This window comes from Hyposmocoma kahamanoa, unplaced genomic scaffold, assembly GCF_003589595.1.
Source record: "Hyposmocoma kahamanoa isolate Upper Pololo Valley unplaced genomic scaffold, ASM358959v1 86, whole genome shotgun sequence".
Taxonomy (NCBI): Eukaryota; Metazoa; Arthropoda; class Insecta; order Lepidoptera; family Cosmopterigidae; genus Hyposmocoma; species Hyposmocoma kahamanoa.
The window spans coordinates 15,406,564-15,426,063 of NW_020654289.1; the positions used below are offsets into that span (position 1 = coordinate 15,406,564).

At 35.9% G+C, this 19,500-nt stretch overlaps 2 protein-coding genes across 2 annotated transcripts; one reads left to right on the top strand and one right to left on the bottom strand.

Annotated features, from left to right (window-relative positions):
- Positions 1–2,248: 2,248 nt before the first annotated feature.
- Positions 2,249–14,079, top strand: LOC113234624 (cell wall protein RBR3-like). The gene is made up of 2 exons (XM_026469982.1): positions 2,249–2,380; positions 10,495–14,079. Exons 1-2 carry the CDS (start codon positions 2,342–2,344, stop codon positions 13,792–13,794), a joined length of 3,339 nt encoding a protein of 1,112 aa, XP_026325767.1. The 5' UTR covers positions 2,249–2,341; the 3' UTR covers positions 13,795–14,079.
- Positions 14,080–14,099: 20 nt separating this feature from the next.
- Positions 14,100–17,876, bottom strand: LOC113234625 (nuclear cap-binding protein subunit 1). The gene is made up of 5 exons (XM_026469983.1): positions 17,762–17,876; positions 16,900–17,681; positions 14,733–15,151; positions 14,392–14,529; positions 14,100–14,289 (listed from the first exon to the last, which is right to left on the bottom strand). Exons 1-5 carry the CDS (start codon positions 17,799–17,801, stop codon positions 14,100–14,102), a joined length of 1,569 nt encoding a protein of 522 aa, XP_026325768.1. The 5' UTR covers positions 17,802–17,876.
- Positions 17,877–19,500: the final 1,624 nt, after the last annotated feature.

The following is a 19,500-nucleotide window of genomic DNA, read 5'->3' on the forward strand; positions in this document are numbered from 1 at the left end:
TATTTACTCGTGTAACGCTAGAGAATATGAAACAATAGTGACGACATGAAAGGCGGATAAGTTTACTAGCCAACCACGCGCAACACGCATGTGACAACATTCATAACAGTATATTTAGCGTTCTACATATTTTAAAAACCGCAAAGGCATAATGTGCGGCTAATGAAAATGCATCAATTAATAGAGCTGGAAAAAGCAGCAAAAATTTTTAACTAAAATGCAGTGGGTAAATATGTCTAATTAATATTGAGTTTTGAATTCCAGGTTATAGAAAAATAAAATATCAACACGCACCCCATGTGGGTTTGTGTTACATAGCAATTGAAAATGACAATATGTACATTTAAAGGCAAACAATGTACTAAACTTTTTCTAACTCTACAATTTTATAAATCCACAATTTTCATTTCAATGTCCTGTAAAAAACGTTTTACAAAAAGAATTCTTGTATTCCGCTGTCAAATTAAAATGTCTTTGGATTTAATGCTTTCCGGCATAATTAATGAATAATAAATCTTTAGCTTAACCGTACGTAAATGGTCATAAAGTAAATAGGTGCGCAATAGTGCGCATGCATTGCGCGTCGAGCGTTCCGCAATGACAGCCAGCAAAAACGGCGAAAAGTGCGCGAGATGGAAAGTATGCACGCGATAGGATTTCACTTGTGCATGTTTTTCAGCGGATATCGTATGCTTAAATAATGATACGAATTTATCAATTATGGCGATAAAGGAATACATGCACAAAATCAGAGTGGCTCAAAGGGCAATGGAGCGCGCCATATACCGTATACCCAAAGTGGAGATACGATAGCGAACAAAAATCATAGACGTCGGTATGCGGATCGCGAGCCTAAAATGGAGATGGGCAGGATACGTCGCTACCCGGGATAACGACCGATAGACCAAGGCGGTCACTGAGTGGTACCCGGTAGGAGCGAGACGTCCTTAAAGCAGACCTGCTAGATGGTCAGACGATATCGTCGGGGTGGCCGGAAGATTGTGGATGAGATTCGCACAGGACCGACTGAGCTGGTGTGCAAAAGAGGAGGCAGTGGGTGTTAACGGGCTGAGATGATGATGATCAATTATATTATGAATATGTTTCTATTTATGTATATACATATAGTACACACTCAGAGGAGGTGCTGAAATTGATCCGATGTTCGTTGTTATAAATTGTATGTCCAGGGCCGGCTTTATTTATGGTGCAGGGAACACACAAGCGCAGAGTTTTAGCTTTTTTACTCGCAACGCCTCCAAAGAGCCTACGTCCCTCGCGACGCAAGCGAAGTAAAGCGGTTATTGCAACATCATTTATAATTGCACCATTTGCACACGAATTTTCGATCGCTGAGGAAAATATAACTGAAAGTACCTATTCCATTTTGATCGTGTGCCTACAAGAGGGCGCCAGGATATTGACTGGCAAAAAATTGGAATAAACTAAAATCGGATCGGATTTGCCAAATCTGAGGTATTCAAAATATGGTTTTAGGAATCGAGTCAGGTATCTGAATACCTTCTCAGACAGTGCAGACAGAGAAAACTTCACATGTTCACAGACCTTCAAAACTTGTGTGAAACTTTTAACGGTTTCTCGCACTTTGAGCTGTAGGTAATATTTTTTGTTTATTACCCTTATAGCGCTTATTTATCGTATCAAATATCACGGAAGGAGGTTACGACAGTTCCTTAATGCACGTTGCAATCCGTTGAGCACATTACATGGTGCAACGACTCCAGATAAAATCTTCTGTATTGCAACTCCACACGGTTGTAATAAGTTTACGCCTGTGTAACGTCATTTCTTTTAATGTTGAGAAAAAACTTCAAAACTAGAAAATAATTTTTACAATAAGAATTACTTCTTATACATTTGTATTTTTCGTTTGTTAATTCTTATACAGAGTAGGCGAATAAGGGTGTTTACATATTTTATATAAGTAAATATATTTCTATAATGAGCGGTGAATCGACAGAAAATTTTAATTACTCGCCGAGAAACACCAATTTTTTTTTTTATAAAATTACTGGTTAAGTTCTGCAATGTGTCACATAGTCTTCAATTTATTGAAGATGTTGGGGTTAAGCAGGATTTTGCAGGTTTCAAACTTCGCCAACAATACTGAATACGTTGTATTATTCACGGCATACAATAATTTCAGTACTGAGTAGACAGTGGTGGCCGTAGTTTCCTCCCTCCAGTTAAGAGAAGCAGGCAGTACGAGTTTTGCGTAGCAATTCTCAGTTCGCGTAGCACGGTGCGCCCGCGCCGCACGCGTTAATAACACACGCCTTTTGCAGTCGTTCAAACGTGTTGTGCTGTGTAGTGAACTACAATGCGATCCGCACTTATTTGTTTGTTCTTTACCTTAATTGTAAGTATTTTATAATAGTAATAAAAAATATTACACGTAAACACTCATTACTACTGCTATTGTATCAACCGTGTCAATAAATTAATAATTCCTGCGATATTAAAACAATTAGATACGTCTAAATTGTACACTTAAAATGTACGTCTGTGATATACAAATCTACATATTTGTGTAAAATTATTATATTAGTTTTTAACAGTTTTTGGGTACAATAAAAACTTCGTAGCCTAGCCTTAAGCTCAGTTCTCTTTTAACACTAAAATGAAATCGTAAAAACGCAACAATTCAATTTTTAAAACTGCACCTATTAACATTTTACTGGTGACTGTGACGATCGAACATTATTTATATAATATTTATAGTTATTCAATAAATACGCGCACAACGTTAATTTATATGGACTTTAACGAACGTCTTTTGAGATCAATTATTTCTGACAGACATGTTAAGAGCGATAATATCATCTAGAGAAAATATCTCTTAAGATGCTATTCATAAATGAGCGAAGGAATTCGCGAATGCTTTAAGATCACTCATTTGAGACGATTGAGTGATTGCGAAAAGTTATAAATAAGTAGGCATTGCATTACTTACAGCACGCAAACAGATCCTTAACAGAACTCTTTACTATTAAATTTTGTACACCCAATGATTCCTACATTGATGAATTGATAAGAGTGGAACGCATTTAGGCAGGTGGTGACCAGAATTCTGGCTTTCCATAAATGAAATTATCCACATTTCGCAAATTAGTATCTATGTAAATACATAATACTTTCTTATAATAGACATTATAAATTACCTATGAAGTACCTTAAGTACCTTAAACAAGCAAACAAACAAACAAACAAGTTAACTCAAACATTTCACAACAAACAAGATATTCGGTTAGATAAATGTATCTACAAACATAACATATATTCTTTTAAGGTTCCCACTAGCACAGTGTCAACTGTCAAACGCACATTCGAACTTGATGCATCGTAAACAAATTCATTATTAGAAAAGCCAAAAAAGTTTGGGAACCTCTCTCTTTGACACTTTTAACTAACTGTCATTACATATAATTTTGGGACAATAAAGTATTTCCAAACATGTGTGTACATATAAATATCCATTAAAATGTACTGCGTCTGTCAGATCACCTGTGCTCATCGGAGGGCGGGACGTAACGACTGTTTTCAAATAATTTTAAAGTACCGTAGTAATATTTCATTCATTTTATTCACGCTAATATAAATACATATACTCACTCAAATAACTCCTAAATAAACATTGAAAAACTTGTATGTTGCGCGAATGATCAATCATTTGTCAAAATTTTGTCGAAATTTGATCATCATTTCATTGATGAAATTTCGGCTTAGAGGTGGCCTCTGATATCGCAAAATTTCTAGAGCCCATCATTATGTCCCACAAATCGCTACTACTGGGCAGCACGTCTTATCAATAATTTTGTATATAACCTCGGAAGTGCAAATGTAAAAGAATTCAAAACTCATTCAATGTGAGTTGAAATCCAATTGTCGACAAACTTTTACATGAAATCGCACAAAATTGTGATTCCTACTAGAATAAAGTATAAAACATTGAAAGTGTCTTTCTTAGCAGTAGCAGAGATCGACCATGGAAGTACTACCACCTTACCTATTTTTACCAAACAGTAATGTGAGTTCTGCGTTCTATACTTAATTATAATAGGCTCGAAGAAATCCATAATTCATAAATTATGTGAAAATAGCGAACAGGAGCTCGATCACAAAATTTAACTCCCGAATAGGTAGTAAAAAGTAAGTTGGTAGAGAGTAGTTGTACTGTACTTAAATGATATACCAGTTTGTTGTTTAATTTAAACATCAAAATAACGACAACAAAGATGTCACATAATTTAGCGTAGCGTTGCCAGGCGTCTGGATAATACTGGCATAGTAGACTTTTTGGATACGTATTCGGTCAAATTAGACGGTCCAAATTGTTCAGCTTTTGATATTTGACCAACTTTTATTTTGTTTTCTTTAATTTGGCTAGATAGATTATTAATAATAAAAATAACAATAAAATTGAATAAATCAGGTGTTTAATTCAATTTTACTTACTTATTACAATTTGAGATTTTTTGATGAATTATCAAAAAAGCCTGGTTTTATATTTTAAAAAGTTATTGCGTTAAAACTCATAAAATCTTTAAAATATAGGGTGTCGGGCTTTTTTACCCAAACGACCGTCTATACCGTTTTAAGGCCTGGCTACCCTAATTACGCGGGTAGCGACCGCATAAGGGGCGGTAGATGAACTGGCTACCCTAATTACGCGAGTAGCAATCGCATAAGGGGCGGTAGATGAACTTAATTTTGTATTGTTGCATTTTCCACCGGAATTCAGCGGGTGGTGGCCAACTGAAATAAACCTATCCGCACTGTGCTTCCGTATACTATGGACCGTGCAACAGTAGTGTAATGCAGATAAGAACGACGCAGTGCACCGCTGATACCGTCAGCTAAAGACGTACATCAGCTATAGACGTACGAATACGTGCTGATAATTGGGGCGCAACACTAATTATTATTATTATATTACTTTCGAATGTAGCTCAGTAATATTATTGTTTCAACCCTTCTTTATATTAGCCTGAGTTATAGCCAGGGAAGTCGATGTGGGTCGCTATCCAATGTGCTTCAAACCGTTTGGTCGTCATTTATCCCTTCAGCACAGTAGTGGAAGAAGTCAGGAAACATTTTTGCCACAATTAATGCTTTGTATCAATAATTATGTGAAAGACAAACAATTTCTCCAACTTTATGTCATCGTGTGACAAGATTAAATGTTAGTGAATAGTAACAATAGAAAACAGGCAAGTGTTAGATATAAACAAACTTGTGTTGTCATTTATTTTCAGATGAACGAATATCTTTTGTGCCGCAATAATTTTCATAATTTCTCTCTAATGCTAAATACGCGATTCATGTCTCTAATATAGTAAAGTTTCATGCAGATAAAGTAGTCGTAATGGTTCCAACAAAATTTATAAGAAACCGCGTTCGGTTTTAATTGTTTAGGAGTCAGTGTTATGACTTAATGCACCTTAAAAGCCTTAATTCTGAAATCTAGTCGTAGACTTGTGTGGATGGGATAATGTCGTGTTAGATATTGTTATGTTAATTTCGGTCATTCAAATCGGTGACCGAAAGAAATAACGGCTATAGTAATTTCAGCGCGGTACAAATTTGCACACAAAAGGAATGGACATACATTAACTTTTTTTTTCATGATACAAAGTGATGGAACGAAAAATTAGTACGCTTGGTGATAAACAACACGCCTGTCCATAACAGGTGCAGTGTCGCTCAGAGCTTTAAATCGCAAAGATCTGAGGGGCACTGCCACTGCGCCCGTCACAGACACAGGTCAAGAAGTCCCATGTGCCTGTAATTTCACCAACACCCCTTACCCTTCAAAACCGAAACGCAGTAATGGTCACATTACTGCTTGGCGGCAGAACTTCCCTGGACGAACTTTTTCACTGCTACAAAAATGACAATTTTACCATTTCCCTAACATAATAATTCCAAAATACAACAAATTTCAAAACAAATGCTACATGTCGCACATAGGCTTCAGCAAATTCATTAGTATTTTTTTTTGTTTTTGGGACATCTCCCTGCTTTTCCGTAAAATAAAAAATTAAGACAACATTATACATTATCAGTCTGTCATCAAATGTCAGTAACACTGGTACGGTTCTTATTCGAAAACATGTGACGATGCTGCCTTCCTTCATCGTTATCCCACCATTTTGTCCTCTTTTCTGGTCCCTGGCCACTTAGTTTTTAAATTTTGAATCGTTCTCGAATTCCTTTTCCTTCACTATTCTTACGTTTGTTTTATCCGTCATCACTACCATCAACATTGTTGAAACGAGAAGACGTGCCCATAAATCACACATCACCTTTATTTCCTTAATGTAAAACCTCACGTCGATTATTATTAAAATTATATAGTTAGGTATATAGGCCCTTTTGGAGTGAGTATTGTGGTAATTGTATAGGGAGTTTGATAAATTGTAGCTTTTATTTAGACTAGAGATTAGGCGACAAACATACCGCCACTTTTTTACCGACCACATTTGCAATGTTTGAGTTGTGTCATTGATGAAGCCAGTGTGCGATATATAAAGCGCCTTATTGTTACAACGATTACATCATTTACAACGTATTATCACTTTTTCTACTCGCTTATGGCTCTCGCGATCTAGACCCACTTGCGCACGGACCGTAGCGCCTAACTTCAAATAACACTCTCGTTTTCTTTTCATTTACTTTGTACTACAATGTTCTCTTTCTTTCTCTCATACAGCAATGTTCTCTAAATTTAACATGACTTCAACTATAATACTACCCTAATTAGAAGAAAAATTTGAGATACGAAGTTACTTAAAGAGGCATTACATTACTTATGAGCGTTATTGCACAAATGTGCATTTGGACGTGAGTGTAACGGTAATCATTTTTTACTGTATGCATTTCTTTCTAGGTGAAATCATTATTTAATCTTTTAAACAACAAAAACTACGCACACTTTTTAAAATGATACAGCATTCTAATTTATTTGCTGGCATCCCTTTAGGGCTACGTTCAGTATATTCATCAATAACTTTTACGGTGCGAGAGTTGACTATAATAAAAGTGGTTCAGCCAATAAATATAAACATAACAGTATACAATAATAACAATACAAAATACACTACATATAATCTAAAACACAACATAAGAAGTTGTCGGATCCAAATCTGAACTAAGTTGAATTAATTAATGTTAATTTTTAAAATAATTAGACAAATATGAATACGTCCGATATCTCTGTAGACCAAACGGCTGTTCAAAATTCATTGCGAATGTTACCTACATGTAGGGATTCACACGGTGCAGAATTCGCCTCCATAATAAAAGTAAATTCAATAATAGCTATCGGGTAACTAACCTATTCATTAAACGCAATTTCAGTTTTACTTATTTTGTAACAATATGTACTAAAGTGAACTTTATGGTGATATTAATAATGGAGATCCCGATTGGCAATTGCTATATAAATAGTAAGTAGATAGTCCAGGGTTTCTTAACCTGTGGTCCATGGACCACATGTCAAGTGTGGATGTGGTACATGTCCGTATAATGAACGCCGGGGTCTGTGGCGAGCCTACCCAACATAATAGAATAGCAACCGTCGCACTAACTATTCATATGTAATGAAATAAAGATTAATCGCAAATTATATAAGCTAGTAAAAGCCAAACCTGGTATTTTATCTTTTCGGAAAGGGCCCGTAGGTTCTTTGATATTTTGAGAAGGGTCCATGAATAGGAAAAGGTTAGGAAACCCTGAGATAGTCGATCACTTGACAAACTAAATGCGTCAAGTTTCTAAATTGTGCTAGTAACATGCTACAAATCACTCATCATTTACACACAACATTTTACAATATATTCACAAACCATTTTTATTGAGCTTATGGTTAACGCGGGGTATGCAACGAGGACTTCTAGTATTCTATGCTTTATCTAAACTTTATGAGAACATTGTAGATACTTATAATGTAGAACAGTTGAACATTTACACATACGTGCGCTGCTTAAATCAGAACTCTCCTTTTGGTTTCGCAGCAGTCGTGTGATTTTTTTAAAGTTGCCTAATACGCGCTAAATTTAGCACACCCAGCGTTCTATAGTTTGTCTTTTTCATTATATACTCGATGGTCTATTTTGAATATGGAGTAAATGGCAGTTGATTGGGAAAAAGTGTTGCCCGCTTACAAGAAGCTAGTGATTGCAGTCGATACATATGGTATGTACTGCATGTTGGTTACGCGTGCAATAAATACTCAAATTTGTTTCATTTGAATCAACATCGGCCTATTATTCGTCCAATTGCTGGACTTGTGTTAATTTGTAAGTAAAGTTGAATTGTCAATTTTGTGACTTTATAAATACATATACTGTATTTAGAATTATGTTTATTAAAAATACAAAGAGGGGACATATTTTAAAGTTTTTCATTCAATATAGATAATCAGATTCTCATATTCTTGTTAAAATGTGTATGAACAAAAATTTTCTTTTGATACTAGTGTCAAAATATGAACGAAGAAGGCAATAACGCAATTAGTAATCATTAGGAAGTCGTAACGTTCACAATTCAGACATTTTCGGGATTCTTTCACAATCTACCGATAAAACTATCGATAACAATCATACGACTATTTTAAATGTTTTGAAAACTGGCAACCCCACAAAGGTCATTCTACTCCGTCTTCGAAAAAGGCAGACTATAATAGTCTCAATTTACATTTCAATCTACTACCGTCTTGTCGTCGACACTAAGGTACCAAGTCATGTAATTCATTTCACGTAAACCATAATGTTCATTGCATTCGTCGCAAAGAGTGCAGATATAATCTAAGCGAATGCTCTACTTGCCTGGGAAACAGATAAACAAAGCTGGAATGGAGGCCAATGTCTCACTTAATGAAACTAACGCAAATTCAAATACAAACTCATTAATCGCAAGAAGCTATTTTGTTTAATTCATTCGAAAATTTTACTTTGCGCCTAGGTATCAAGGTCAAAACTGTACACACCGGCGTTAAATGGAACAAAAAAATGAGAATATAATATAGAAACGATTATATTTAAATAATAAAAATTAGAAATAAAGTAAACCTTAAATTAACGCCTTTTAACACGCGTCTTGGCGTCGAGTTGCGGACACCAGCTCGTTACATCAAGTACCCAGTACCAACATATTATCTTAACTGCAACTTACTCAACCTTTACTGATAATAATCGAAATTAAACTAAACGCATATTTTTCTAGATTTTGTGACAAAGCAGAAAATATTTCTGCTAGATTTACGGTTTTTACATAAACGTTAAATCAACCTCCAATCACTCGACAAATCTTCATTGGTTGGAATTAACTCATTGATCATTGAATTTGAAGAGACACTTTTTTTACTTTCAAATTACACCTAAAATAAAAAAGTTAAAGACCCGAGATTTTACTAATATACCAGTGTACGTAACATCAAATTTAAAATATTATTATTTATTGTAATTTCTTTCTTTAAATACGTTTTTCTAAAATTTAATATTTATTCTAAAAAGAAAGCACATTATCCCATGCAATGACTGTAGCCTACGCATGAATCCGTTAAAGGGATTACAGTGGGCAGGTTAGACTAAAGAACCATTGTAAATGATTTTGTTTTGAATAATAAATGGAAAAAAAGTATAGAACTTGTTGTGAGTGTTTTCCTGAAAATGGCCGAGGGGACTATAAGCGAGTGATTATAGTGTTTCGTAACAACATTAGCCTCATTGCGGCACGATACAAACATGAATAGCCAATAAATGAATTTATGAGAAATTAAAATTATGCTAATAATAAAAAAAGCAATAATGTACCGACCGTATAATAAGGGACCGATCGAAAGACAGCAAAGCCCTGATAGCATCTTTCCACCTGAAAGCTTTCAATCTGGCGTAGGCGTTAAATTACCGCATGTTAACTTTACAATCGCGTAAAGAATACCCAGCCTTCGCGATGTGAAGCAACCCACCGTCTCGTGGGAGTTTCACAACCGTAATTTTGTACTCAATTATTTTATATGGATTTAGATAAACCATTGTATGTATGGATTAGTTTCGACACACATAAATGCAGTTCAAAGGGCTGTTAGATTTTTTATGTTGTAATTATTTGATTTCAATAAAATGTACACAAATGCGTATGCTGCAAGTCTCAATAAACATTATCAAACTGGTCATAATAACTTGAGCCAAGACATTTTAATAAAATACTTATAATCGGTTTCATTCTATTATTCTCGGTTATTATAAACACAGCAACGGACACAAAGAAATTTATTCGGAATAAGTCGATTGGAAACTCGATCCGGGGGTTGTCTCGTAAGACACGCAACCCACTCAGCACGCCAAGCCACTTTCCCCTGCATTATATTTTACTTTCGAACGCAATTTTTTACGCGGTGTATAATTCTAATCATAATTAACATTCGTTAGTAAAGACATGTGACATTTTGCTGTTTACTTTACTTTACAGGTAAGAGAAGGAAGTTCGGCGGACGATGACTTCAGACCGACACCCATTCCGCTGAATGAGTGGCACGAGGTGCGCGACTCCCGGAGTCATGAGGAGGCAAACAGCGCATTACCGAAAGCAACACAAGTCGCTATGCCCGCGCGCTACTGGGAGGATGCCTTGCGACACAGCGTTTATCTCACACTAGTCCGCGACAAAATTGACGAGCTTATTGCCAAAGGAGATGCCACAGCACCAGATAGCAAACCTATCTCCTATGCCGCATCCGAAAACGATGATCGTGATCTTTGGGACAAAATAAAGACAGCACCGTTCAACCGAATAGAGACCGAAGACTTCGTAACTCAGGGTGACGTCACCATAATAGCAAAAGGTCGGTTAATGCAGGAAAATGGTCGTTTTCGTTTTACCGAGGACGATTTAGATAAGGAGAAATGCACGGACGATAAGTGTAAGAAGGGCATCAAGGCAATATGGTCAGTTAAACGAGTCCGACAGCGAGAGGTGGAAACTTTACCAGGGAAGTATCACTATGAACTCACTTTCTTTGTAGTGTCTCAGTTACAAAAAGAGAAACGGAAACCTCACGCAAATATTGTAAGAACTTTCACCGTCAGAGAATCTACGCCAGAAATAGTAGTCGATATGCCTCAAGAGGATCGTAAAGTTGTTCATACAAACCATAGACCACAAAGAGTAGTGTGGTTCCACAGAAATATATCTCCACCGTATACAGCACTCAATGAAGGGCGCCAGTATAAAAACGGACTACAAAGACTATTTTCATCGTTATTTTCTGACGAAGATGATGAATACATACCTCCAAGGCACAGGAAAATAATACCTTATAACCCTCCATACGGACCTCATGGCCCTGCCCATAGTCAATCACCATACTCTGCATACTCAAAAGCAGGATATGTAGGTTCTCCCAGTGACCAACAGAAAAGACTGACCTATCCTTATAAACAAAATACATATAAATACAGCCGTCCTATTCCACCACCCCCATATGCATATGGGCCAAAACCCCATTACTTAGAGACTGAATCTGTAGGGGCTTCCTTTAGTAATCCACACTCAACTCCTCCCGAGCATGTGCACGCGCTATTAGGCAAGCCCGCTTTGACAACGAAACCTGCTGTTTTACCTACACCAGTTGCATCTAGTAATAACACAGACGAATACGAAAAAACTACACAAGAAGCGACCGAAAGCGCAACGAGAGTACCGGAAATAGTAACGGGTAAACCTATTACTAGACCGAGACCTGGACCGATAAAAATAAATTACTTGCCAGATCACGTCAGACCGCCAGTGTACAATGCACCTCCAGGCATATTTGTGACAATGGACAAAAAACCATTTAAGCCAATGCCGCCACTTAAGCTTAAAGTGAAGCCTTATAAGATATCTAGACCGACAGACTTCCGCCCAAGTCCCCAAGTTTTAGATATGCAACAATTTTCTGAACCAGATCCATTTAAGGAAACTGCGTTTAGGCCCATCACGTGGAATTATAAGGACACTACTAACACTCCTAGTACAACTGAGCACACTAAACACACTGAAAGGAACACCACATCTAGCACTACTGTTATTACTCCGACCCAAAAAAATTATACAAAAAGTAAAAAACCGCCAAAAAAACATGAAAATATAAAGTCACAGTTGACTACTAATACACCGGATATAATAACGGGAAATGCCAATTTTGAGGGAGAGGCTGAGCCTGACATCACATGGGCCAATTTGATGAATGCCTTCTCTAAAACTACTCCCATGGCTTCTCAAAAAGAGAAAGCTGAAACCACAGAAAGTTCTACCCACAACTCATCGTCTACTACAGAAACATCAACAGTTACGAGGAGACGTACCTCAATTTCCACAGAAGCGGTGGAGGTGGAGGAGGAAACGACATCAACCACAACATCTACTACGGTTAAGCCAAGAAAACGAACACGTCCACCACCAAAATTTACTCAACCTGATAAAGTAAAAAAGCATAAACGAGTTACAACGACAACAACAACGCAATCACCAGAAAAACACAAAACAACACTCGACTTGACGCCACAAGCAAGTTCAGCAGCTACGATGAACCCAGCCAGAAGTACTACGGAAAGGACGACAACAAAAATCAACAACACATCGACAACTCCAAATTCCACCAGTCCCATATACAGCATAACAAAAACAACCACTAAACCTACTTCCACCGAAACACCGACGACAGAAAAAATTGACGCATCTTCCTTTACACCACAACCAAAAATTACAAACCGATTCCGACAATCCACATTATTACATAAAGGTACATCTGTTAATCATGACAAGTGGAGTTCATTAGGTATATCGACTAAAACACTATCGACGTTACCGAGCGCATTTCCACCACGAAGGAAAGGGTCTAATTTCCAGAGCCACGTAACACCATCAAATAAACTTAACGACAGAAAACATAATTTGCTCCATGATGATAAGAACATGTCTCTAAGTGTGCAACCTCTAAGTACAACGCCTCATTATGAAGAACACGTAAGCAGAGATTCAATGTCATCACAATATAAAAAAGAAGAACTCGATGAAAATAATGAGGACGTTGATGCCGAGAATGACGATATCGACGATGTTGAGGACGACCAAAACAATGAAGGAGACGACAATGAACAAAGAGAATTCATTGTCAGTCAATCATCGTCTTCAACGCGCAGCGACGAGTCAAGCGAAAATAATGAAATATTTGAAGTTGACTCTTATACAACAGAACAGATAACCACAACACAAACCATGCAGAAAAATTTAACAAAATGTCAAAAGAAAAAACTTCTTGACTCATCGACCACAGATTTACCAATTGTAGTTTCACCAAATGTACTTGAATCAGATAACAGTACCGATAAAAAGACAGTATTAGAAGATAACAATTCTCGAAGCGAATCGACATCTGGTATTCTGGAAGAACTAATACAAAGCTTGACTAGTAATGATGCCCCATCTGCGAAAAATCCTAGATTAGCTGATTTCGATCAGCAAGACAGTGAAAATCAGTCACATTTCGTCAAACTAGATGACGATTTACAAGACTTCTTGGATTCACTCGACAAGGATCGAAAACATGCAAATCACGACGAATACGAAGACGATGACGTCGACTCAAGTCTTAGTCTAGACGATGACGACGAATCACCTATTGACAAATGGGAACACCAAGGGGCCCCCAGACAAAGGCATACTGATGCTGATGATGATTATCGCGACCGACCCTATGGTCTACTAGAACTATTAGCTATGGAGTAGATTAATTCTTAGCAACTTAATATACAACACAGCTTTAAATTAACTCCTGCATTGATCTCACTCACTAATTCCCCAAGAGTTTTGTTGTCAATGAAAAAGGACTCATGCTTCCTAGCATGTCGCAAATAAGTGCTAAATATATCAAGGTCCGCCATTAACTCGGTCTGTCATTGAGTTTACAATACAAATAATTTTAAAGCATTTATTTATTTAAAAAAAATCCTCTTGTTCATTCAACATGCACATTTCCTATAGATTTAATAAGACTTTTATGTTACCCGTGTGTAAATATTTCAGTGCCTAGTTTAGTGTAGACATAAGGTGGAAATAAAATTTTTATAACTACAATAACTAATAATAAATAAATACAATTTTTTTAGTGTTTTCATACCTGCTCCCTCCATAGAATACTTGTAGATGGGTTCTGGTTTGAGAGGCACAAATGCAGCAAAGGAATCTGGCATCATGTCTTTAATTCTTGTGTGATAAGACAATCTGCAAAAACAGTAATTTATATGTATATTTCCCGCGTGTAACACGCGTGTATAACAAAATATGTATTCATTAATAATCCAAAAATTTAAAGGGAGCTCAAACCTTAGACACTTGTGGAGCACTTCTCTGATGAACCTAGGTTTAGGATGGTCAGGGTCGAGTTGCGTTGCTGTCTCCCAATCCTCCCAAGTCCATCTATACTGGAAGTTACTCAAATGGTAAGCAAACCAGTTCACAAATCTGAAAGGACAGAAAATAATGTAGACAATTACTACCTACATCCTTTTGATATTAAATATTTTTATTAGACTAAATTCAGAACAAAAATAAAATAGTTAGCTGAATAAGTAAGCTAAGTAAGCAATCGCGATTTTGAATAAACAATTATTTTAATTTCTAATCATATCACAACATTGTATAAAATGATACTTGGATATACTAACCTGTCAAAACAAGCAATATTCATAGTATCACATCTCATAAAAAGGATCTCAGTTGCTTGAGCCAACACTTGAGGTATTGTAGACGGTTGCAATTTGCACAGCTCAATCAGTATAGATCCATAACAAATTTCCAAATACCGCGGTCTAGGCAGGTTGAATAATTCTGCAAATATGACTTCTACAATGCAATATTCCAATGGTATCTTTCCTTTGTAAGGAAAACAGAGTAGTTGTGCAGCACATTCTTTCCGTTCTAAGTGATATGCTTCAACAATGTTGTGGAGATGTTCTTCAATGAGGAATCTTTCAACAGAGTGAGCTCCTGGCAAAACAGGGCCATCAGGACAGTCGGTGTAATCAAACATTCGGAATATAACACGCGGCATTGGATATGTATCACCGTCATTGTGTGGTGGAGGCTGAAATATTAATAATTAGTGGAGTATTACGCTCAATTTATAAGATTATAATTTAAAAGATGATCATAATTTTTTTCTAAACTGACTGAGATTTGTACATTACAAAATATCCTTTGCAAGACACGTTGTTAGTGCTGTGACCGTCAGGATGGCTGGTCGCATGTCGCATCTGGCACTGGAGTGTATATTCGAGAATTACTACCTGTTTGCTACCTTCTCTAACTAATTGACCAGCCATTCTGACGTCAGGATGGTTGGTCGCCACTTTGTTCAGCATGAAGGGAGCAGATTTTCCAGAAGTATGTATTACCAATAATTACTACCTATTTGCTACTTTCACGAATTAATGGTATATTCTTCCTATCTACATTAGTTAAAAAAACATAAATGATTGAAAATTTTACAAAGTAGAGCCAACAACAAAAAAAACAACAAACAAAAAAAAAACTTTTGCTTTTTTATTTTAATCAGGCACTTCTTCGTAAAATTTTTAATTGGTTAAATTTTATTAACATATGTAGATAAGAAGCGTGTACCTTTAATTCGTGAAAGTAGCAAATAGGTAGCAATTATTGGTAATACATACTTCTGGAAAATCTGCTCCCTTCATGCTGAAAAAATGGCTGGTCAATATTTTTTTTAATTTCTCATAATATATTGAAGGTAGCAATTATTTAGAAAAGGTAGCAAATAGTAGCAAATAGGTAGCAATTCTTGAATATACACTCAGTGCCAGATGCGACGGGCGCCAACCATCCTGACGGTCACGGAAGTGTTTTGGTGATGTTAATGTCAATGATAATGTTTTATATAACTTTTTTATAAAAAAAAAAAAACCTCAAAAATCATGGAATTTACATATTTTTGCCAAGTTTTATTGACATTGGTTACTGGAAAGTGCGCGAAACCAGATTCTTTCCCTTAGTTTACCACAAAATTGGTTCAAAAATACATACAAATTGATGATTCAACAATTTTTCTCTCCTCCTTTTTTTGAAGTTGGTTAACAAAGTAAGTCTAAATAGAATAATTTTGCAACAATTTACACAATGAATTAGTACGTGTATATTATGCTCGCTTCGTTCACCAGTGTGTGTATTTTGTGGAATTAATAAACATTTTGTTCAAGAATGTCACAATTTGCTTTAAAACATATTTCTTATTGGATGCTTGTAAAATAAAAAATAATACTATACTTCGTTTCAATCAATATTTAACAAAAAGTAAACAAACAAGTCACTGATGTGACCATATACGGTTTAGTGATGGCGAATGGTAATGCCAACTACAAATTGATTAATTAATTGAATGAATCAATTTGTTCAATTGAGTCATACTAGCGGTTGTCCTTACATAACCTAAATAAGCATATTTAAAATTTCAATTTAAATCCTCCTTCAAATCCTTACATTAAGATACTCATCGATTGCGATTGTAATGTTCTATTTAATAATCGATTACTAAACTTTAATTGATTGAACGGAATGTTTTTTTTCAAACAGCACTATGCAACCATAAGCATGTCATAGAAGTATAGGTGAATAATAACCTCACTTTTACACTACCATTTTTCAAATACGATTTTACGATGCTATTCAAATGAATATTGTTGGAAAAAGTTATGATATATCAAGTCGAAATATATGTGAAAGTGTTACTTATTCAATTTATTGAGTGATTGCTTTAGAATTTTATGCAGTTGTCAGCTAGTGACAATATAAAATATAATTATGATACATAATATTTACCTGAATACTTGGTAGTGTATGCTGCAAAGCTTCACAAAGAACAGAATCAAAGGCCAGGTAAGGCCTCGGGATATGCTTCTCTGACCAATTATCCTGCCTTAACTTCTTAATCTGTGCCCAGAGGCAATCTAGGTGCTCCTCCTGTGGATGAGGAGTGTCTGCAGACCAGACTTTTAAGGCTGGCCAGTGTTTCTTGCTTCTCTTGTTGAGGAATACTTCAATGGTTACAAGTAAGTGGTCAAGTTGAGATTCCTTCTTCTCATACAGCTCTCGACCCACCCAAGGAAGGGTGGATAGTACAGCAAAAACAAACCAGTCTCTTCTAACTTGCGGTACTCCATCCTCATTGGCACAATCTACCAATGTTTCAAGAAGAGTCAAAAGAGATGATGCAGCCAGCACATGGCAATTTACCAAGTCAGATATAAAACGAAGGCAATACCGGGCTGCGTTCCATTTACCAATTTTCAAATTTTCCTTGAAAGTCTTCACAATATAGTCAACGAATTCACCGCCGAAGTTGTAGTTTTTGGCATTCAGTAAACCAACCAGTGTAGCATAGATAGTACATTTTTCCGGCATTCGAATGGCACATTCTGTTAGGATACGAAGTATCTTGACGCGAAATGTGCTCAAATCAGCTTCAAGAACGCTGGCTAGACCTTCTAGGTTACTTTCCAAACTGGAACTGCTTTTTTCGCCAACTCTTAGAATCAATGATTCCAAACGATCCTCTATCTCTTGGTTCTCAGATACACGACGTCTCTTTCGGTGCAATCGCTCTAAAATCATGAAATATCAGTTGACACTGGATCTACGGATCCAGAATGTATAACCTATGAAATCTTATACAAATACTAACCATACCCGTCCTCCTCATCATACGCTCTCCGCCGATTCATCTTTAGGTCTAAAGATGAAATTTAGCTATTTGACTAAGATAATAATAAGTTTTTGTCAAGAACGAAAGAAACGCCAACATAAACCCCACTGACGCTAATAAAATGAAGTGACATTTGATAATATATATATATATTTTTTTTTAATATTAGTTTTACGGCATCGGAATAAATGATCAAGCCAAATCGTCAATTTTTTTTTTCCTATCTTATAAATAAAACTTTTTTCTTTCAATGTTAATATATTTTTCTAATTTATAGTTTGTGTTTATAGTGACATTTTAGTTTTTTTTTTTGGTTTTTCACGGCTCAGAAATAATAACTTTCATAACGAAAATATAACACTTAGAAAGTAAAACGAAAACACTTTAAATTTCGTTCACAGTGTTAGATATAAAGTCACATATTGGTTTAAATAAGTTTTTTCTTAAGAGTAACGATTGAATGTTTTTTCGAATATCACTGTCATCTATACAAAGGTCCTTTATTTCTTCTAATACTTGTGGCAGAAATTTGACATTTTAGTAACACAACCAGCGTTGCCAATGCCAATTGTTCAAAATCCCCAAAAATCACGGTTAAAATCCCCATATTTGGGAAGAACAAAGTTTATATTCCCCACATTTCGAGTTATCATAATTTATTACAAACACATCTTTTAAAAATATAATAAAGAATTAGGAAACTCAAAATGTAATCATCTATTACGTTTGTTGTGAATGTAAACAGCATGTAAAATGTAAAGCAAATTATAAAATTGGATGCCTTAAATCGTTTATTTATTTTAATGAGATTCAACATTAATCAGTCTTGCAAAAAAAAATTTTCTTTCACTTTGCGGTATTCTGCCTGTGCTATTCAATCTATGATGATATTGAATGCCCCGCGTACTGACTGAAATGAAACATGTTTTGTCTGCTGATGTTGCACTGGATTTAGAGCTATTGCCATAGCAGATTGACTATCTGTATGTATCGTGATAAGCAACTCCTCATTGCTCGTGATTTCATTCAGAAATCGCTGTAGAAATATGGCTTCTTTTGTAGATGGCTCTACTTGCCATCTTAAATACATTGCCGGAGTGTGACCTTCTGTCTATTATATTTCCAGCGTATTCAGCATCTGCAAAACCTTGAATATTCCTACAAGATACATCTTTAGAGTATACAAGTCCTATGTTCTTGGTACCCTTTAAGTATTCAAGATCCTTTTAGCTGCGATTCAGAGCACTTCATCATAACAATTGCAGAATTGACTCATGAAGTTTACTGCATGCGCTATATCTGGCCTTAAACATATAGCTATATACATCAGTGCCCCTATCAGCTGATATATATAGAAAATGAAAACTTAGCCTACAGAGGTAGGCTAAGTTTTCATTTGTACACTCTTTCCCTTTTTCAAATCGTTGTCCAGGAGCTGCTGGTGTACTAACTGCCTTGCAATTTTCCATCTTGAACCTGTGAAGAAGCTTTTCAATGTAACTCTCTTGTTTGATTTTAATGCAACCTTTTTCTTGTTGAAGCTCTATCCCAAGAAATAGTTCAATACTTTATAGATCCTTCGTTTCGAATTTTGTTTTTAATTCTTCCTTAACATTCTGCATCTCCCTCTCATTGTTGTAGAAAATAGAATGTCATCTATATAAACGGCTAATAATAGGGGTTAAAGTATGAAATTGCCGATTTGTACTGAAAATCTA